Here is a 22097-nt window from a genome sequence, read left to right on the forward strand (position 1 = left end):
GCCGTAGTCTTGGATTGATTTGATGTCAAGTCTGCTCAGCTTTTTGTCTCATGTCAAATCTTCAGGCAGTCAGGCCCAAATCGAATCCAAGTTTCAAGTCTCCAGCTCTGATAATTTCATACTTTAAGTGACCTGAACGACTCCTTCTTTTATTCCATGAGCTAATCTTTTCTCTCACTCCTTCTCATCCTCTCCTCTTGACCTTCCATGTCATCTCCTTTTTCCCTCTCCACTTCTCTCACTTTATCTCCTCTAATTTCCAGAGGTATTGGGGTGGTATCGTCTAGCCACTGAGTCTGATGTTGTGCTGTCTCCTCCTGCACTGAGGAGCTGATCTCTCCCTTTAGACTCTGAGACTTGGATAATGTCCCTGTTAGTCTGCGGCATCTGTCTGTCTTTGTGTGTGTGTGTGTGTGTGTGTGTGTGTGTCTCTCTCTCTCTCTCCTCCCTGCTGCAAACTACATATCCATCCGTTGGAGTGAAAGTTGGACTGATGGATGGAGAGAGTAGGAAAGGAAAAGATCAATGAGTGGAAGATCAATAGGAAAGCCTTTGATCCTGCACTCACTCCACTCACTGGACACCTGAGAGACTCACAGAGAGATCTCCATACCTTTCTTGCTCTCTCTCTTGCACCGAGCAGATTTCCATTTGAACTCCATGTTGACACACGCGTCAAACGCATGAGTCTAATTTGAATGTGTCTTCTGGTGCGTGGATATTTTGTGGAGGCATGGCGGCGCTGCTGATGTGTTGCACTGGTTTTGTTGTCTGATGGGACATCTGGTGGTGTCTGGTTGGTAATGCAGCAGCATTTGATGTGCATGTTTTCCCGCTCAAAATGACCTAGTTGTACTGTGTGGTGTGTGCTGGCTGTTTCTTTTATGTGTGGGAGAAAATGTGCAACTAACAAATATGTCTCAGATGAATCCATCTTATTTCAGCGTGCTTTACTTGTCTTATTATCTCTGCATTTAACTGGACTGGTTGCTTTTAGGATAAACTATAAAAGTTGAGGATGCATGTGTTTAAAATGTGCATTGGTTTCACTTTCTATTGTTATTGCGCAAACAACAGGAGCGCAAACATGCAGCTGATTTAAGCGCACAATGTGTAGCAAATATCCCCTGATCCACTTCAACCTCTCACTGCATTGTTTGTTAATAAGTAAGTGGTAAATGTCCGGCTGTAAATCATGTGCATGACTTTATGAAAGCCCATGCTGAAGGCGGGATGCTGCATCCCCGCCCACATTGTTGGTGTGCGTCCTCGCTGCTGCACCGTAACTGCGCAGCAGCAGCAGCGCTGATCCTGAAAGCGTCTCTTTGTTTTGCGTGAACGGGGCGTAATTCAACAACATGATGTGAAGATCTTCACGTGGGGGCCTATTAACCGCACACAAGCACAGTATTTATGAGAGGAAACAAAACATCCACATCCCCGCTGCAGAGCGAAGTGTTTTGGGGATTTATTTTGGAAACTATCAGCGCCCTATTTCTTTTGTTTTTTTATCTAAATCCAGATGTTTTGGAGGGATGCTGCACAAATACACACGCGATGTGTGCGAAGTAGTTAAGCCACGAGGGCTCCGATTGCAATCACCGCCCAGCGCTTTAACGAGACATCGATAGCCGATGATAGGATCGTATTCAGGTGCTTTTACGCGCAGGTGCTGCACAACAGAAAGTGTAACGGGGGTTTGGTTACAGAGAGAGGATGGTGGCGAAGATGGCGAGCTGTGGAGCGGCTTCTCAGCTGGAGGACGGGTAAGACTTTTGTTGTTACCACGAGGGAAAGAGACAAACCATAACCTCTGGATTTAGTTTTTTTGGATATGGTGATGTCTGTTGCGCCAAAATCGCTCCGCGTCAAGACAGGAAGTGGTTTCTTTTGTTACTCACGGTTTTTGGATTTGCGTTTGTGCATGTGAAAAATGAAGAAAAGACACATCTGCTACTCTTGCTTCCTGTTTATCAACACGTATAGATAAACTTAGGTGCAAAAAGGAAGTAAGAAGAGAGAGAGGTGATCTCTTTGTTGTGCCTGCGCCTCACGCTGCTGTGTTGTTGCATCGTGATGAGTCACTGAATAACATCATCGTAACATGTTTGTAGCCGTGATCACATAAAGCGATTTTTTTTAATACTACAGAAGAGGAAAAACCACAGACAAGCTTTTAATAGTGACTTCCTGTTTACAGTGTTTCATTATAATGTGAAACACACGTGCCAGCTGTTTTGAACCCATTTAAAGTAGTTTTTAATTTAACAGTCCTCATTTTTAATATTCATCATAACCTGTATTGTTAACCACAGACAAGTGAAGGTGATACTGATGAGTCATAAGCTCATTGTCCTATGTAAATACTACCTGTGGTTGCCTGGGTATCATTCACCTGGTAATGAGGGCTGGAAAAGTCCCTGAATAAACACCACCACAAATGTTTTTTTTATAAACATTATATAACATGCGTGTTCATTGAAGTTACATTTTAATGTCTATTAGTAGTTTAATTTATAGGAAACTTTATATCAGAAGCAGTAGCTGCTCAACATTCACTTTTTTTTTATGTTTATGACCCTTATGACCCATATAAACATCAAAGTGAAAGCAGAGAGGTGTAATATTAATGGATGAAGAGAGTAAAGGGCAACAGGTTTTTTGTTTACTTGTGAATTAGTTGCAGGCCGACTGACAGTTGTTTATCTCCAAACAGACGTCCTCTTTTCATTGTATTTTTTGTAGGCTGTTATCTCTAAGCCAGACACAGACCAACACCCTCATAGAGGATTTTGTTATCATTTTATAGAAACAAGCGAGAGCAAAGGAAGTCTGAGAACTCGTGCAGGGAGTTTTTTTATTTAATTTATTGTAACCTTTTTCTCAAAGGAATAGATGACTGCCATGGTAACTAATGAGCCTCAGTGCTGTTGTGGTGTGAGTATCTCGCAGAAGCTGCCAACTTGTTGACCTTGAAGAGACGAAAACTGTGTTTCCTGTACAGATGTTGGAGTACAAAGGAAACCACAGTGCCTTATCAGGATGAACAGGCAGCAAAATAAAAGACCACGATTTGGTCAGGCTTAATAATCCAAATTTCCTCATGCATCTTTTTGCTTTTGTGTTGTGCATTTTTTTTTTATGACAAGTTGCAGGGCAGGACATGCTATGACCTACTTTTCCATGCCTGCTGATGGTGAACTTGCTTTTGTTCCCCCTTGATGGATCTCAGGCGTGTTGCCTCTTGTTAAAGCTCACACAGCGTCAACAGGTTGCTCCAGTCAGGCGCAACATCTGAGCTGTAACACTTGGGAGTCATTGTTTGTCTGATATACTACATTCCCCGATTGTCAAGCACATATGAAAAGTTTTAAAGAGCCGAAAAGTCAGGAAGAACTGGTTTTGATGTCTGCCGTGCAGGGCTGGGCGTGATGGTTGAATTAATCAACAAGAATATTACCCTACGTGTGCTATGATTATCAATGCAGTTATGTGTTACATGCTTTGATGTGTGTAAAACAAAACTTTCAGTTACTCATTTTGTTAGTTTTTATTCACTGTGTGCTTGAAATCACTAACTTAGACAGCAGTGGTTTGTAAAATGATACACCAGATTATTATATCATCACAATATGGTACCACTGAAAGTAAATAAATGATTAAATTGAATTTGATTTGTTCAGCCTGTCTGAACTTTAGTTATGAAAGCAGAAATAAATTTAAATCTGACTCAGTCAGGATCTTTCCATGGCTGCTTTCCTGTAACATCGGCACTGCCCTGAAAGTGGGTCAGACCTGGGTGGGAGAGTATGGGTGTGAGGGTGAACCTATCATTTGACAGGATGGGTTGGTGTCAGTAGTGTGAAAAAGTGAGATGGCGGCTTAGCTTGTACACATTTCCTGTTTTTCACTTGACTATGTGTGTTCCTGTTCAAAAGCAGAAGTGGAGAATATGCATAAGAGTGTGCACAATTTCAAGAACTATCACTTGCAGTCTCTAAGTTCTTCTATGATTGCCATCGTATATCCAAGACGTCCCACACGTGATTCCCGGTAATTTCTGTGTAGTGTTAGTGGAGTTGTCTGAGTGTTATCTCTTCTGCTTTACAGAGACGGAGATATCCCTGCGCCTGAAAACAAAGGTAAACATCAACCTGTTTTCATTCCTTTCCTCCCCCTCACTGCCGGCTTTCTGCCTTCACTTTCTCACAGAGCACATGTTGCACTACATCTAAATCAAATCAAATCAATTTTATTTGTATAGCCCAAAGTCACAAGTCTGTCTGTGTTCTTTTTTGATACAGTGATCGTGTTATCAGCACGTTTAAAAATCATGTATCTACTTTTGTTTTCCTTTCTTTGCTGAGGCATCCTCACCTTTCTCTCTCCTCACTGTTTGGCATCTCTGATTTTCATATCATTTTCCTTGTTGCGCAGCACAGTCAAATGATCGCTTGTTTCCCTACATTTGCATTTGCTGATTTTATTATAACATCTATATTCCAATATAATATCTAATATATTAAGTGGATGTTAGATTACTCTAGATTATCTAATAGTTGCCTTGTTCCTTGTTTCGTTACCTGAGTTTTACTTCTTCAGGCCTCAATTTAATTATTCAAATTAAATATGATATGCGAATAGTACATACACGTATGCAACTTTGATTTTAGCACACTGTGTGAAAGTCATTGGGATAATTCTTGTGTTATATATGTAACATGACACAAGAGATTGCTGTAGTGTGCTAAAAGGTATGTCTGTGTGTCTTCATGCAACTATCACAACTGTCCCGACACCCACTAGGTGTCGCCAAGGCTTTTATGGGGCCTTCTTGAGTTTAAGGGATGTAAGAAAACTTTTAATAAAATATGACTGTATCTCAGCATTTCATTCATTTCTGTGAGGAAAACTAAATTAATGTTATTTCACAAATATAAATCAAAATAAAATAACAAAAATCAGACAGGATAACCTGTCCTGAACACCAGCTGTGAAGGGAATTCTTCTGTCCTGCCACATATGGAAGTTATGCAGGGTCAAGCATATGTCCTGAGGTCACTGTAGGGACAGTGTTATTTTAGGTTGTGAGAGACACTGATGTGTCTACTTGAGATGCAAAGCAGATGTATGTTTGTGTGTAGGAAAGCAGCAGTCATTCTGATCATTACTATACTAACTGAGGTCATAGGATAGAGATGTCTCACTCGACTAATGACCAATCGGCAGATACCTTCTACTATAGATGCGTTGAGTATGATCATTTATTGACATAGAGTTGTGTGCTGAGGGCGAGCCAGAGATGACAGCTTCTTCAGGATTGAGGCGGCATCATGTCGTGACAAATGTATTGATAAATCCTCCATTACTCTTGGCCAAGCATCAATAAACCTTTCAGCATAAGACACGAATAAGCGACTGAACTGACCATTGATGAATTGTTCACAACACAAGCAATATTCAAAGAGCCTTTGCTTTCTGCTGAACAGCCTCCTGCATTATAAAAGTCTGCAGTTAAAACAACCAAAGAGCTAACACGTCAACCTTTTTATGCCCTTGGTTTTTACTATGTTTTTACACCAGCAGATGGCAGGCAACACCCATGAAACTATCCAGATTTTTCAAACTGTAAACAAGTTTGCGTGTGCCTGTGCATGCATATGCATGTGTGTGTATCTGTGCGGGAGTTTGCTCTCCACCTTGTTTGTCAGTCTGATGAAGGGAAGCGGCCATGCCAGAGTGAAGAAGGATGCCTGCTGGCTCCGACGAGGCAGCGGCAGAGAAAGATATTGGCCATAGGAGGCATATGAGGACGAGGAGAGAGAAATGGAGGAGAGAGAGAGGTGAAGCAGACAGATCGAGACAAGTGGAGGGGAGAGATTGATGAGCGAGGTGCCGAGAGTGGAGCAACGATGGCAGCATCTGCTTGTTAGTCTAAGATAAAACTCTGTGGGCCAGAGAGGATGGGCTCCATCCATTAGACGGCTAGGCACTCAGCCAGATGGCCCGGTCCATGGACATCCACTGCTGCTGGGAAAGAGAGGAGAAGCAGTTCCTCTGGACCCATCTGTATAAATGTGCCAGAATGTTAATGCATGGCACTTATCACAAGCTTCTTCACGGGGTGCCACAGTTTGGCTGCTAAAGAATGATGATAAAATCTGGTGGTGTAAGTCAGACACGCAGAGGGCTTTTTTGATGACTAATATGAGTGAAAAGTGTTTTTAAAACACACACAGCGCACAGAAACATATAAGTAAAGTAAGAATAGAGGTTTCTCACTGGGGCTGCACCTAAAGGAAAGAGCCCCTGTGACAAAAGGTAAAACTTGGTACTTCTTTTTCTGAGACTGAGTCCATTTATTATTACTTATGTAAGGAAAGTCTTAAATAGTGCAAGGGTGAAGATAAGTTGTTATTTGGGTGAGACAGTCAACAAACGTAGCAGCGTCTGAATATATTCAACACCTACACAGTACTGTATTGATTCATAGATATCTATAGATCTGACGATAAAGTATAATAACCACAGTGCCTTGATGATGCTATCAAACCTTTAAAAGTGGTGAAATTCCAATGAAGATGATCATATTATTATAATAATGACTAATAAGATTGAAAAGTACAAGGCCTTGTCATGTTATTTATTTCAACGTCACTAACCTCAATTACTAATACGTTACAGATAATCTGACGGAAAGTGACAGCAGTAGTTCAGGTAAGCACCAATATCACACCAAAACAAGTTACTCATTTGCTCTTTTCACACGACTGTCTGTTCTATGAATCCATGTTTACTCAAATCAATCATTCATTGGAAATTCAGCGTAAAGTTTTCAGCTCCCTAACAGGACTATTTGCATATTAATACTTCAAACAGAGAACACAGGAACATCCACTGAGGACAGCTCAGAGGAGGAGGAGGAGGACGAAGAGGGTTCTGGTGAGAGATTACAGAGATCACAGCTCACACCTTTGAAATGAAAAGTTTTTTACATTGCTTTCTTGCTGAGAAACTCTCATGTCTGTACATATACAGTATATAATAATATATATATATATTATATATATATATATATATATTATATATAGATATATATATATATATATATATATATAATATATATATTAATATATATATAACAGCAAGAGTTGGATAGCTTAGCACGTAAACAGAAGAGAACAGCTGCTAGTCACTAATATAAAGTTTAATAATGAGCAAATTAAAAACAGAAATGGAGCTGAGAGGCGAACACGAGAAACTGCTCACAGATTTGAGATACGAGGTGGTGAAACACACAAACCTCACAGGAAAAGGTACTTTGTGGAAAACAAACAGTTATGTCTCGACCTGGGAGCGGTGACTTCATGGAGAGTTATCATCAGGCAGGGGTTGCCAGGCAACCACCGGAGACCAAATGACATCAATGTGATTTCAAGGTGTTGGTAGGTGGTAGATTCTGTCACCTTTGGTCAGAGCCAGGCTAGCTGTTTCCCCCTGTTTCCAGTGTTTATGCTAAGCTAAGCTTGTCAGCTGCTGGCGGTAGCTTCAGACATGGTCCTTTCATTAAATTCCTCTGTTTCTCTCCCTTTCTTCTTTCCTGTTTGACTTTCGTCAGAGGGCTGTGCTGGGAAGAATGGAGGAGAGAAAGGTAACAACTAACAATCAATCTGGTGATGAATGGTGAAAAGTGTCAGAACAGTTTAACAAAGTTTATCCGCTTCATGTTCTTTGCAGATAATGAAGAGGAAGAAGCAGAAGACTATAACAATGGTACGACACTTGAAACAACATTGTGTCCATAAAATATCAAAACCTGCCTGAGGAGCTGAGATACCGCCATGTCAGCTTGCTGCCATGGCTTTAGTGGTAACTCATTGGACTATAGCCACAACCCCGTCTGAACGGCAGCCATGCTACATGATTATGCCACAAAATGTCGGAGTCTGGCGGCTTTTTTGGAACACAGGATTCGATTGGACATGTAATTGAGGCGCGCTCCACCCATAAAAACCGGCCCACAGTCTGAAAAGTTTGTCTCGGGTGTCTGCCAGAGGCTTAACACAGGATTTCAGCCTCTAATGTGATTTTCATGTAATAATATTGGACTTATTTTTACCCTCTAGAGTCAGTACGCGGATCTAAAGCGGAGGCTTCAAATGGGAAAGGTAAGCAGCTGATGCTACGACACAGCGAATGTTGTGATGTGTCTTGTAAATAACATTTTTTTTTCTGTCATACATCCTGACAGATGAGAGCCGCTTCAAATTATGCTGTGAAAAATGCAAAGCCATCCAGCAGGTGAGCTCAGAAACCAGAGGTATATCTGACAAAATGTGATTTGAAAATGTCTTTTGGATAGTTTTCTGAAACAATGATGTTATAATTGTTTGTTTGACAGAGCCATGGTAATGAGCTTGTTACGCCGAGGAGGATCAGAAAGGGACGATTGCAGTGAGTCTGACTGTGTGTGCAGATTTTTATTCATTCAGCATGTACAGCATTGCTAACTGTGTGTGTGTGTGTGTGTGTTTGTGTGTTTTAGGGTACAACTTGAAGGAGAGGGCATATATGAGTGTTCGGTCACTGGCCTGGTGTTTGAAGCATCGGAGCGGGTTCTCGTGAGGTACTCAGTCTTGTCCTGGTCCAAGTTTGGTGCATTCCTCCGAGACTCCTGGAAATTTGCTGGACCCATCTTTAACGTGGACACAGTTGATAAGGAACCGTCCGTGCTGAAGTCCATCCAGTTCCCTCACTCTGTCTGCCTCGCCGGTGAGAATGGATATCATGGCTGTGTCATTAATTAAGATTGTGCTTTCACACAAAACACTTAATTTGAGAGAGTATTGTAATCTTTTATCTATCATTTAAAAAAAAACTATTCTCAAAGATCCAGAAAATGAGATGACATTCAGCGTCCTGCACATAAAGGACAACCGTCCTCTCATCGAGCCGACAGTGGATCACTCAGGTAGCCACGTTAAGTGGAATGTGACGTCCCTGTCACCCGTGGGTCCCATCATTCAGACCACGCAGTCTGTAGAGCACCACGGGGTGGTCCTGGTCTACAAGCAGCTGGGCAGTGACAACAACAACTACAGCTTCCACATCTACCTAGCCACCAACAGCGCGTCAGACATCACCGTAAGTGAATGTTGTGTGTCTTATTGCTGCAAAGTTATCCCAGGAAGTCGATCATTTCTCTCTTTTTTTAAAAAGTCACTTCAAGTTGGCGCTACACAAGTTGAAATTTCTACTTCTTACTTGACAATTGCAACACTGTCTGGGCTGTCATTGGTCTATACTTGCGTTATACAGATCTCTTTAAAAGATTGGTGACATTCTCACCAGGTTTAGTGACTTTTCAGACCAAGAAACAACTAGCAGGACTTCAACGGCAGACCGGAGTGATGCGAGTTACTGAAAAATTATGTGGAATTTCAAAAAAATAACTTTAATTTGGGACTATGGTTCTCAGAACATTTGCAAGAGCTCTAGCTCTAGTTGCAGGATCTTCTTTAATTTTTTGATTTTGCTGCAGCCAGTTAGTGGAAGCCGCTTTTCAAACTATGTCAGTTTCATGAATGAAAAAAGAAGGAGAAGGGAAAAAAAAGTTGCTTCCACCTGCTGCCAGCTCAGGACACGGAAACATTTTGGTATCTGTTCCTGTATGGTGATGACATACTGCAGCTTTTACTTGATCCCAATGTTGATCTGAATATCAGCACACAATTATTATTTTTAATGTATCTTATGTGCATTTTGTGAGACAGTAATGGATTTCACTTTTAATTCTAATGCATATGGTAATCAAAGTGTCAGTCAAAGCGACAACCTCATTATGACTCACTTCAAAGCATGTTTTGTGATTTAATTGAGGAATTTTTCCCTTGACGTGCAATCAAAAATAAAAAAAAACTAAACAGAAAACCCCTTCTGTCCATGTACGGCACAAAGTAATATTCCATTCATGAGACCATGAGACAAAATTTTTCAATCACGACACTATAAATAATAATAAAACTGGATAAAAGTACAGCAAAATGCCTGTGCAACACGTGAATGAATTGCGTGTGGATAGAACTGGAGCCAAAACATAACTTTGACTTCTTCTTTTTTTTAACTGCCTTGCTTTGATGCTGTAATAGTTTGTAAAAAAAAAGAGGTTTGTGGAATGATGATGTTATACAGTATGTTGCAGTGCAAAAATATTTCGATATAATATATTTCATTGTTAAAAAGTGGAAGTGTCAACAACTGTTTGAGTAAACACCCATACTTGACTCAGTGGTATTGGTGACCTCACAACGCCCCCTGGTACACATATTAGTAATTTTATCTTGAAAAATTAATTTTTCTTAGAATAGCCTTAAGTGTATATTTCAGTGGTATGTATGGGAATGGTATTGAAGGCATCAGTGTGTGTCTTACTGTAAGTGCACCACGTAATCCTCACACATGACAACAATACTGAGTCATTTTATGACCCTGAGGTCGCTCAGGAAGTGTGATGTGGTATTTGTGGCCATGTCTGCTTGAGCTGATACTAGTGAATAACCACACTACATGTGATGTCAGCTGGAAAGAATTAGTAATTTGAGTATTCCCACCTGGTTTTTCCATTCTCCAATCATTGTGTACATTATGTAGCTCTGACCAGCACATCACTGACCAGAGCTAAAGTTTGATTGGTTTGCTGATTTGAGACACCTTCAGTTTTTCCACCCCTGCCTGCTCGTCATCTGTGTTTTCCTGCTATCCTTGTGTCAACCAGGATGTAGCCAAACAGGTGCGGGGTTACAAGAAACGTTACATTCAGATAGAGAAGCCTCCCACGTGTAAACTGGATGAGGGGACGTATCGTCTCATGAGCGAGCCAGAGGGAGACATCAAACCTGAGGTGTGTCCATGTGTGTGTATGGCGTCTGCTTTATATTGCATCACATGGTCATGTGCGTTTGTTATTACTCAATTAAATCTTTTTAAATTATGTTCATGTGTCTCTGTGCAGGATTTGAAATTCACCCTAGCGGTGACTAAGATGAAAGGTTACTTTGAAGCTTTCTTCGAGCAGCCTCCTCCCTTTAAATTGTCGCTCAGAGATACAAACACTGAGGAGACTGTCTGGTCAGCCACCATCAGAGAAGGTAACAATGAATTTAGTCTCACACTGAGCATGTTGGGTGATTTGCAGGTGAAAGTGTTGTACTGTGTTTATTGCAGAGCTGACAGTAACAGGAATCGTTTTAATCTTTTAGGTGACTGTGTGAATAACATTGAAAAGAAGCCAAGGAAAAGGACCAGCAGTAAGTCTCTTGTTTTTCTTGTTTTTAATCAGATTGTTCCATCACAACATGCTCTCAGCTTCTACAGGTTGACTCACATCATCTCATCTCTCTCTCTCTTACAGGCAGACAAAGGAGCAGCAGTCCCTCAGAAGAAGAAACGGCCTGTAAAAGGCCGCGATGGCAGGATGAGTCAGGTGATTTTCCTCGTTCTTGTACAAACTACTGATTTGAGAGGAACTTTGTTGAAAGTGAAAACCAGTCCATGTCTGAGCTATTTCTGGATGCATCTGTCTGTCTAAAATTATACTGAAACAAATTACCTGCATGTGTTTTCCAGACGGAGTGAAAACAGTGATGACTCAGGACCGGGACATGTCAGAGAAGCAGCTACTGCAGGTGGCCAAGCGGCTTGGGAAGGAGTGGAAGCAGGTGGCCATCTATCTAGATTTGAACTCCAGGGAGCTGGATGAAATCCAGCAAACAGAGAAGGATGTGACCATGCAGAAGCTGAAGATGCTGGTGGAGTGGAAGAGCAGAAGGCGGACAGGAGAGGCTACGGCATATCACCTGTGGAAAAGTGTGGAGGAACTAGATGACTTGCCAAATGAGGTCCATCAAACACTGAAAGGTAACAAACTGCAGACACGATATGAACACCAACTGATAAATATGATAATGACAATGACATTGATTCATCTATTTAAAAAAAAGATTAATCCATAGTTTTGTTTATTCCAGCCTTAAAACATGAATCAAGTGTACAGCAGAGTTTTCATAGACTAAACTGATATGTTGACCTGATGATGATGCTAGAAAAAACAGTTAAACAAGTGGACATGAATGTCTGCACCAAATTCATACAATAATATAATAATAATAGATCAGTGGATCCCCAAAGTCAGTACGGTTCATGACCATGAATGTCTGTACCAAATGAATGTGCCAATCCATCCAGTAGTTGTTGAGATATTTCAGTCTGGACAAAAGTGTCTGACCGAACAACATTGCCATCCCCAGAGTCACATAATATAAAATATAATTAGTGCTTGATATTACATTGTTTGGGATGAGTATATTGAGAATACAAACGCATTCGATGATATGGTGTTATTGACCTATATGCTGGTGTTATCCATTCAAGTCAATACCTCTGTATTTGTCATGGCCTAGAAGCTGGGTTATGACAGTTATGTAAAATTAAAGATGGTGCAGGGCTGCTTCCTAGCAGCAGAGTGGTCAGTGCTGCCACAGGCCATATTATATTTAAATGAGATTACAGATTTAATATAAATATTGCTGCCATACATTTAGAGCAGATCTGTGACTGAAATGACCAGATAATCATGCAGGACTGTGTTCTGTCCTGGATCAGGGATAATTAATGACTTTTAATAGGCACTTTTGGATTTTCAATATGTTTGTATTTCTATAAACTAAACTAGTTACTGGTATCAGAATCAAAATCAGTAGTTGTAATGAACACGTCCACAATGGGCTGACATTTTATTGTGTTTTGTTGTCTTTTTTTCAGAAATGATGGACAGTCGAGCAGATAAGTGAAAGAGATTTGACCCAAATCAACTGTCAGATATCTGTCGCTCCGTCATCAAGCTCAGGAAAACAACAAAGCAGAGTAGACCAATGGACCAAACACCAGCTCTTCTCTCAGTTTGTGTTTCTCTTTTAAAAAAAGAGATTTGATTCTGTACTGAATACAGCTTTTTACTTAAACATTCCTTTGAGTAGCCAGAATATGATTATCAGGTTAAAAAATGACCCGTAGAGGTAGAGGTCATTGTGATATTTAGTAGCTAATTATGTAGCCAGTAACAGATGTAAATGTGTGTAAAAGGTGCTGCAGTGTTGACACTGCACAAAAACGGGAAAAATCTGACCTGTGTGTCTTGTTTCACTTTTAAACGTTATGTTTGTGGGACTTTTTTTATACAACAATTGGGCATTACATCACATGCATGTGCTTGTGACTGTCCAGAACATCACGGACTGAATTATTTCTGCACACTTTGTCTTGTAAATATGTTTTTTTTTTTGCAAAGTTTTTCAAATCTGTGGTCTATTTTTTTTAACGTTTTTTTTATTTGACAACTCTGAACCTGTAATACTAAATCTAATTGTTTTGTTTTGTTTGTTTCACTTGAATTATGAATCCATTACTGGCCTCCTGTGACTGGAACGCACATCTTGTTTTTTAAGTATAAATGTGTATATATATATATATTCAGGGCTGAATTTAAGTACCTGCGTGCGTGCAGCTACAGCAACATTCCTGTATTTTTTACGAGTCGTCTTTTCAAGGTTTATCGTAGAGCTGTAAAGCTTTGAATGCTTATGGTTTGAAAAACAAACTATACTGTAAACTGCCTGTGGAAATGTTTCAGTTATGTCTTTGCAGCCTTGTTTCTGTTGTTTCCAGACATCTCAACACTATTTGGGAAAAGCTGCAAAAAGAAATGCAATCTGTCGAATCTTTAAGGGTCTTCCATGCAGATGTCGCAGTGACGTTTACATTCAGAGAACACAGTCACTTCTTTAAACGATTTACCAACAATAATCCAGTCCGTCCTATTTGCACTTGTTTCTATCGTGTCTGAGCCCCTTTAAAGAATTGTGGAATATCATAAAGGAGTGAACTTAATAAAACAAGAAGAAGAACGTCTCATTTCAGAAACAGTGTTATCTGTAATTCATTGTCATCACTTGCATTTTCATTTGCACTCATTCATAAATCACTTTCACTATAAGCACTTGATACCAGAAAAACACTTTATTATAAATAGTATTTCAAAAAATAAATAACACCACATGCCATCAAATAAATAAATAAATAAATAGATGTAATAAATAGATGTCAAATACATACATACATTCCCCTCAAATATTGGAATACATAAATAGATTTAGGTTCACTGATAACCTTAGCAGTAGTTTGACTGTCATTCAGCTCTCACTAAGTGAAGGCTGGAGTCTGGTCAGCTAGCTTATGCCTGAGTATTCGTACATTTGTGCAGCATAAAGCTACTTGGTCATTAGTTATAAATGATGGTAGTGACAGGTCAAAAAGGCTTGTTTAGTTATGATAAATTAAAAAGGGTAGAGATATTGTTGTATTGATTGGAATGATGGTGATGATGAGTTTGCAGGATGCTTATTTTTTGTAGTCTCCTGAGGAGATGTAGCCCATAGCTCGGTTGATGGTGATGGCTCGGACATAAAAGCCCCTCAGCATGTCACACATCTCCAGCCTGTTGTTGAAGGATTCATTCCCCCAAATCTTGGCAGTGTTGACCTGGAAGACAACATGGAAAGGAATCAACACGGAGACACAATAATCACCTGCCGCTTTCAGAGAAAAAAAAATCAAAAAATCCCTGCGTGTCTTTTGTATTAGTTTTCCCCTTTAAATACTGAAAGATGATAAGTAAATAAGGAAAAAAAAAAAAAAAAAAGGAAGGAATCGAGAAATACCTCTGAGGAGTCGTTCTCTCCATTCGGCTTCAGGGAGCAGTTCTGTATAAACCAAGGAAGATATCGTCAGGCAACTTCCAAATGTTATTTCCCAAGAGATTCTCTCTCACGATTTTCTTCTTTAAATCACGACTCTGTTTTTACCCCTCCCACACATGACTGACATACACACCTTCCTCAGACTTTGGATTGTATCCTGAACTGGTTTTAGAACTGCAGTTGTGTTAACAGGATTTTGGAGCGGAGTCTCAAGGTAGGACTCAAAAGCAGCAGCATAGTAAGCCAAGTCCTTCATGATGTTCTTCAGACATTCACTCTGCCGAGACAAAAACAAGAAACATGACTCATCAGTCATCTGTCTGTATTGTAAAAAAAATAAGAAAAAAGGAGAAGAAGAAGTGTTTGAATGTGTATAATAGATTACCAAGAAGTATAAAGCTTTATTTAGATGACATACTAGATTTCTAGCATACCTCACTGAAGGGTGGATTTTTTTGCATCATGCAGCCTGAGTTCTGTAGAGTAAAAAAAAAGAAGAAACAATTCAAATGTGAGCAATTTATTGCTGTATTTATTTTAGTGCTCAAGTCAGATCTCTGACTGTATATTAGTTCAAAAACAATTTTGGAAAATGCAAAAATAAAACACTTTTGGTAGAGGTAAAAGAAATATGCACCAAAGCATCAATAGGATTACAGAGAATAATATGATAATTCATCATTTATACAGGTTAGATATCAAAAAGTGTCACCTGAGGCAGAGAGGGTGCGCAGGCCAGGACTGTGTCAGCTTGACTCCCCACCACCACTCTATCAGAGGGGATGCCATAACACAACTCTTTCTGTCAAAAGAATATGGGTAAAGAAAATTATTGCTGCTCAGAGGTGTGTGATAGAGTCAAAGAAAGAAAAAATAAATAAAAATCAAATGTACTCACATTGCTCCGAAGCTGTGCGATACTCGTCAGGAGACTCTTGTAGAGCGACGAGCAGTTTGCGCACATTTCTGGGCTCAAAGTGCGCACAGGGTGGCCGATGGATGTGCGCCAATTCAAGGTCAGCAGCAGCAGCACACAGCTGGTGAAGTCTGCATGGCGAGATAACAATAATAATAATAATAAATAATAATAAAATAATAAAAAAGCATCAACACGTGAGTCTTATGAGTCCCAATGGTGCTCCACACCAGTGCCATATGGAAAAACAATATCTGATATATGCATTTTGTGTGGCCTCGCTGACTTACAGAAATTAAAGATTGCCATCTTTCTGGTCAGATAGATATCTCTGGTCGAGTCTGGTAAATCAGTAACTCTGTGCCGTATTTATACCTATGTCTTCGGGAGATTCCGTGAGCAGCAACAAGTGTAAGTCACGTCACGTAGTTTCCGTCTTTGTTGAACGAAAAACGGGAAGTCGTAATGTTTGTTTCATAGTGTGATGTAATTGTGATATCATTTTTTTTTACATGTGTACTCCCTTTGTGTTCATGAACATTTAATAGTAATAGATGAGATCATCTTCTTGGGCAACTGCACAAAGAAATCTCACGGTCAGTGCTAAGAGTAGTGCAGATGTGCAAGTGCAGCTGTGGTGCGCACACAACACCACCAACAAAATTGTGATATATATGTGTGTGTGTGTGTGTGTGTGTGTGTGTGTGTGTGTGTGAATGAAAGTGAATCCATCTCTGCAAGTTGTGCTTCTTCACATTTAAACAAATGCACATATTGTGCATGCAAAGGCATACCATACGGATTACACAACACTGCGGTGATGCAGTGGAAATTTTGTCATGTGCAACAACCTGTGCCATGTGAGGAGTTAATGACATTTGGTCAGCGAAGACATTCCTACTTTACCTAATTAGGACAATTGATGGTAAATCAAAGGGCAGGTAAACCCAGCAAGCTCATCTGCATTATGGGAACCTGCCTGTATGTGTGTCTGTGGCTTATTTTACTACTAACTTTGCGCACATAACCATGATCGCCGGATCGCCTTCTCTGACTACCTTTGAGGTTTGGGTTTTTCCTCAGCTTAGCGCAGGTGGGCGGTAGATTTATAAATAATCTCTTCACACACAAAAACAAGTTCAGGCGTTAAAACAAACGAGCGATCCCAAAGTGTGCTGGAAAAAAAAGAAGTGTAAAAGTGTGTCCTCATCATTTATTTGACAGGTGTAGTTTAATTGCTGATTTTACACATGAAATATATGATCAGCTTATAGAATATGATTTAATGTAAAGTAGTTCATAGTCTGGGTCCATCTTAACTGCATGCATCCATGCTGATAAATACAATAATTACATGATAATACAGAACTCTAAAATAAGACATATAATGAGTACTTCACAGGGTTCTGCTTATAATCAGATTTTAAATGCAGGACTTTTACTTTTTTGGTACTGTGATTCATGTGAAGGACCTGAATACTTCCCCCACACCTGGTACTTATCCATATTAACCCTTTACATGAATGCATACATTTTAAATGTTGAGAACTAATCATTGACTTTATTGTATGTTTATCATAAAGGTTAAACTGACCAATTTATAAGCAATACTGTGTGTGTATATCTTTATTACATGTTTGTGAAGCTTATAATTGTTCAGTTTTCGTTGATACTGTCATAAAAGGTAATTATTGTTGTTGTTGATGTTGTAGTGGGTGGCGTGTTGTACTATACATACATTATATTAAAAGGCTAATATCATGGCTTTCTCCTGTATGTAAATTATGGGCCAAACTACTAGAAACACCTCTGAATATAAGGCAGTCCAGTCCAATGGCACTGCAAACTATAGCCTCGGTAATAAACATAGAGGTAAATGAAAACCCTCTCATTTCATTCATGGATCATTCAGAGCTGATGTATTAGATTCACATTAGATTACAGGTGTACCTAATGAAGAAAACAAATGATTTTTTTAAATGCTTTTTGTTATTAAATAATATAAATACACAAAAATGAAGTATTTAATAACGTTAAGAATGAACTTTCAATACCAACTTTTAAATGTGGATGAAAAGTCCTTAAAATACTCTACATTTCCATTAAAACTTCTAATGAGCCTTTTGGTGAGACTGCTAACTTGCCAACTTCAACAATTAACTTTCAATCTTAAACACTGTTTTTTTCCAGATAGGCCAGTATGTCAAAAGTTTGTTAATCTGTAGTGTACAGGACTCAAAAGGAGAATGATATAAAATTTTCTTTAGTACATGGAAACATGACTTCATCCTCTCCTGACATGTTCCAGTCCCAGTTTTCATGCTCTGTGATTAATTTGGTGTCTTTAAGTTGCAAGGAAACAAACTGGCAGAAACTGCAGTGGTCAATGCGTGGTTGACAGGAGTTTCCTGGCCTTTCTTTGGCTTCACCACATGGCCACTGAAGAGTGAAACCATCCCTCTTTAAACGTGGTATGTGATCACAGAGATGACCAACCAACGATGGGTGGGGGGGGGGGGACTTTTTTTTATCTATCACATCGACATCGAATCATTCCTGTACATTAATACCTTGAACCACGAGTGACCATTCATTATATTCACATGTGCACAATTAGCATTTTTCTTGTGAAAGACAACTGCAACTGTAATAAAGGGGTTGTCCAAATTAATATTATGTCTCTTTAGAAGCAGTAAACCAATCCCTTTTTAGAGAGTGAGAGACTGTGTCATGATGAGGCAAGACCGAAACAAGCTGAGTCATACTATGTGTAAGGCCATGATGTATTCTCAGTGCAGTGCATGACACTTCCTGCATTCATTATAAAGCGGAAGCTCGTCTCAAAGAGCAAATTGATCCAGCTGACTTGCAGCGACATGCAGCTGAAACCAAAAAAAAAAAAAAAAAAAAATACAACATAACAGCCCAACAAACCAACATATATGAAACAAAGTTTATTCTTTATTTTACATATCTGTACATAAACATTTCTTCCCTCAAATAAAGTTTCTGATTACAATAGGATGAAAACGATATTAACACACTTATTCATTTAAAATGACTCGTGTCAGAAAATCAACATTCACAAAATGTTGAAGAGCAATTAGAGTGAACGTATTACCAAAAGCTACGACTCCACTACAAGGCAGGCATGTTTCCTTTACACTCTTTTAGCACCTTCAAATAAACATTTCTCAGTTGAAAACTACCATTTGTGCAGAATAAAAACAGGTCGACTTTGAAATACTTGAAAATTACTGTCCAACTTAAAATGGTCTGAAGAAGTTAGTTTCCATCTGTTTTTTTTTTTTATACAATGTTGTTTCTTTTTTTTTCTCATGACTGACTTTCTACTAAATTTTTCACTATTATTTTATTTTTTTTTCCCACAATTTTTGCATTTGACAGTTATAATTTAGTGGCGAATGTAGAAAGTTAAAAAGAAACAATCGCAAAGCAAGGCCGATCACTGCACAGGAAGCTGGGGACAGAATCCATGACAACACACAATCAGTTTCCTCTTCTCCCAGGTAGCAGGAAGTGCTCTTCCATGCTTAGCGCTGGGAGAAAACCACAGAAGCAAATGAAAGAGGGCTGGGGAGGGTGGGGTGGAGGGAGGGGGGTCTTCTTCTGTGCTGCTGCTACCACTGGAGTCAGTGGGTTGGACAAGAAAGTAGACATGGGAAGACAGGGGGGGGAGTTGGGAAGCAGCGAGGGGCGAAATACTTGGGACAAGCGGGCAGGATTTGGATCGACACAGGGCAGAGGTGGAATGGCCAGAGGGGAAAAGTCTTGTTTGGAGCGGGAGCTTAGCTGGGCAGAGGGTAGAAGGGTGGAGCACGGACGGGCATCTTATTTGGATAGGGTCCTCTCAGCCAAATGTTTTTGCTGGCTCTCAGCATGCCTGTAGAAGAGAAAAGGGACATACAGTCACTTAAAGAACAAGCCTGGTGATTTTTTTTTTTTTTTATATTTTTCTAATTGTTAAGAAATCGAAAAGGAAAGAACAAAATCAGCAATTAGCAATTAGTGTAGCTTATTCCTTTGTGTGATATGTCACTCTGTGGTATTGAGTTTCTATATAACTATAAACAAGGGCGCGGTACTTTACGAGGGTGCTGTACTTTGTTCAAAGTCAACACCATCCTGTTGCTTTAAATACCTTTCCCATGCTACATTTGCGGCTGAAAATAGTCCCTAACAAATGCATTACGATTTGAGAGATATTTATTAAAGGAGAAATCCATCACATGACATCAAAGTCTGTTTACAGATCTTCAGAAGTACTACTGCGAAGATCTGTGAGGAAAAGTTTTAAGTTTAAGTCTATCGTGGGTCCAGGGTGTGAAATCTGATAGAGTCAAGTGCATCAACTGGGGCTGAAGACTACAAATATGAAAATGAAAAAATCTTATTTTTAGGAATGATTCATCTGTCAATCATTTTCCAGATTAGTTGATTAGTTGTATGATCGATTATGTCAGAAAATTGTGAAAAATGTTGATCACTGTTTCCCAAACCCCAAGGTGGTGACTGTTATTTTTGTCCACAGTTGAAAGAGTTTCAGTTTACTGAAAAGAGAACTAAAATAAACTTTTGAGAATTTGGACATTCTCTCTTGAAAAATGGAACCTAAAAGGATTCATCAATTATCAATAGTTAGAAATTAGTTTAATAGTTGACATTTAATCAGTTAATTGATTAATCATTGCAGCCTAATTAAATTATCATCAAAATCTCTGACTGAACTGTTGGAGTTGCATTTTGGGTTATGTAGGCAAAAACAGATACAAAACGAACAGACAGTACAAGTTCAGGTACTGCACTTTTGCAATAAATTAAATGATATATTTGGCACTTTCTGAATAATTACATCTTTACTACGAGCAAATGGGTGCTTGAGACTAACAGGTTGTTCGTTTTGTTTCCTTAATAACAAAAATATAGACAAAAATACGTTTTCTTTCTTCTTTTTTTTAAATAGATGAGTAAAAGAAACATGGTAAATGCAAGTTCCTCATTAAGGGCCTCATCACCTGGTGAGGTCCTCTATGTCAACCAGCATGGCATCTTGCTCCATGTGTAGTTCATCCCGAATCAGCAGCAACTGTACAAGCTCCTCATTCAGACCTGGAGTGAAAGATAACAAGAGGAATTATATAAAAACAGATCACCACGACAAAGCAAGAATTATCCCACAAAAATTAACAAAACCATTGAGAACATAATGACCCTTAACATCCAGACCACACATTAGTGGTTGTGGTTGTTTTCACATCACATGCTTCAGCTATTGTTCATATGACAATATGAAGCTCTGAGATTTTGAGGGGAAAGTCTGTGTTGTAAGTAAAAACTAGTTCACGATTTTGAACTGAGGGGGATTTTTGAAGCTGTGCAAGATGAGCGATTATTCATCCCTGAGTACCAGGATCAATGATCTGTACAGTGTGGTAACAGTAAATTCTCTGGGGAAACTGTTAAGTGGTACAGTTCTTTGAACTGAACATATATGAAAGTACTTTCACATCCACTGTAAAGGCTAGGGGTCAGTATACATATGCAATGTTTTTCCCCATTCGCTGTATTGCTCATTTCTGCAACTGAAAGTAAAGTCGGCGAGTGTGTGTGTGTGTGTGTGTGTGTGTGTGTGTGTGTGTGTGTGTGTGTGTGTGTGTGTACATGCGGTTAACTTACTTTCAATCTGGGAGTGCAAGTCATTAACTATAACTTGGAGCTGTCCCAGTGTCATATCTCTCAGGTCGGTGGGCTTCAGGCTTCTTTTCATTAGACACTCGCTGATGTGAGGCATGTGTGGAAGCTAAAAAAAACAAAAAAACACACACACATAGACATGTAAGACACTGTGCTTCCTCTATATGGAGGTTTAAACCTCCTGCATAAAAACAAAGTTCAGCTTAAAAATGTTGACTGTATGACATTTCTGTTTCATGACATTGTCATGACACTGACTGTTTTGTCATTTCCCTTAAAGACATCAGTGTGTAACCTTTCTTGCAGCAGAAATACACTGTATACTACTATAAACTCATGGATCTATTATCATTAAATAAATAAGAAAAAAGATTCTCATATGTGACGTGTTTCTTTAAGATCTGGCATTTTTCACTATGATTGCTAGTTGCTCGAAATTTGCTGAAATCTAGTTTAAAAAGCATGAATTATCAGCATGAATAAAAGCACTCAAATTTAGTCTTTAGAGTCTTAAATGACTGACAGCAGGCACAACTTCAACGTACCGCCTGAATGTATGTGTTTAGTTCCTTTTAGATGAAAAACTACCTACTGCTACTTTACAGTGGCTGTCCTGGCTTCGTCTGATAATGAAATTTAAGGGAATACCACTC

At 39.3% G+C, this 22097-nt stretch overlaps 3 protein-coding genes across 8 annotated transcripts in view; 1 reads left to right on the forward strand and 2 right to left on the reverse strand.

The window, feature by feature from the left end:
- The first annotated feature begins 1291 nt into the window (after window positions 1-1291).
- Window positions 1292-13973, forward strand: si:dkeyp-97b10.3 (NACHT, LRR and PYD domains-containing protein 1). The gene is made up of 17 exons (XM_010738195.3): window positions 1292-1766; window positions 4111-4142; window positions 6685-6717; window positions 6880-6942; window positions 7619-7651; window positions 7738-7773; window positions 8127-8168; window positions 8252-8301; window positions 8402-8454; window positions 8546-8772; window positions 8891-9144; window positions 10775-10900; window positions 11012-11147; window positions 11259-11306; window positions 11411-11482; window positions 11626-11916; window positions 12820-13973. Exons 1-17 carry the CDS (start codon window positions 1717-1719, stop codon window positions 12846-12848), a joined length of 1575 nt encoding a protein of 524 aa, XP_010736497.3. The 5' UTR covers window positions 1292-1716; the 3' UTR covers window positions 12849-13973.
- il12a (interleukin 12a) lies at window positions 13323-16155 on the reverse strand. The gene is made up of 7 exons (XM_019279386.2): window positions 16020-16155; window positions 15712-15860; window positions 15526-15615; window positions 15248-15289; window positions 14947-15090; window positions 14775-14816; window positions 13323-14595 (listed from the first exon to the last, which is right to left on the reverse strand). The coding sequence occupies exons 1-7, from the start codon at window positions 16036-16038 to the stop codon at window positions 14455-14457; spliced, it is 627 nt and encodes a 208-aa protein (XP_019134931.2). The 5' UTR covers window positions 16039-16155; the 3' UTR covers window positions 13323-14454.
- Window positions 16156-19105: 2950 nt separating this feature from the next.
- Window positions 19106-22097, reverse strand: part of schip1 (schwannomin interacting protein 1) — a 191945-nt gene continuing 188953 nt past the window's right edge. For all 6 annotated transcript variants that reach the window (XM_027280289.1, XM_027280290.1, XM_019271536.2 and 3 more), the window contains 3 exons: window positions 21427-21550; window positions 20766-20859; window positions 19106-19633 (listed from right to left, as the gene is read on the reverse strand). In XM_027280289.1, the coding sequence (XP_027136090.1) occupies window positions 19582-19633; window positions 20766-20859; window positions 21427-21550 (270 nt within the window). In that variant the 3' untranslated portion in view covers window positions 19106-19581. The remainder of the gene's footprint in view (window positions 19634-20765; window positions 20860-21426; window positions 21551-22097) is intronic.

The sequence above is a fragment of the Larimichthys crocea genome, chromosome VII, assembly GCF_000972845.2.
Source record: "Larimichthys crocea isolate SSNF chromosome VII, L_crocea_2.0, whole genome shotgun sequence".
NCBI lineage: Eukaryota > Metazoa > Chordata > Actinopteri > Sciaenidae > Larimichthys > Larimichthys crocea.

Coding starts and splice junctions, on each gene's coding strand:
- si:dkeyp-97b10.3 (XM_010738195.3), top strand. CDS start 1,717: ATGGTGGCGAAGATGGCGAGCTGTGGAGCGGCTTCTCAGCTGGAGGAC. Junction 1,767..4,110: donor GCTTCTCAGCTGGAGGACGG/GTAAGACTTTTG, acceptor TCTGCTTTACAG/AGACGGAGATATCCCTGCGC. Junction 9,145..10,774: donor ACAGCGCGTCAGACATCACC/GTAAGTGAATGT, acceptor TGTGTCAACCAG/GATGTAGCCAAACAGGTGCG.
- il12a (XM_019279386.2), bottom strand. Junction 15,616..15,711: donor TCGCACAGCTTCGGAGCAAT/GTGAGTACATTT, acceptor TTCTTTTGACAG/AAAGAGTTGTGTTATGGCAT. Junction 14,596..14,774: donor GAGAGAACGACTCCTCAGAG/GTATTTCTCGAT, acceptor GTTGTCTTCCAG/GTCAACACTGCCAAGATTTG.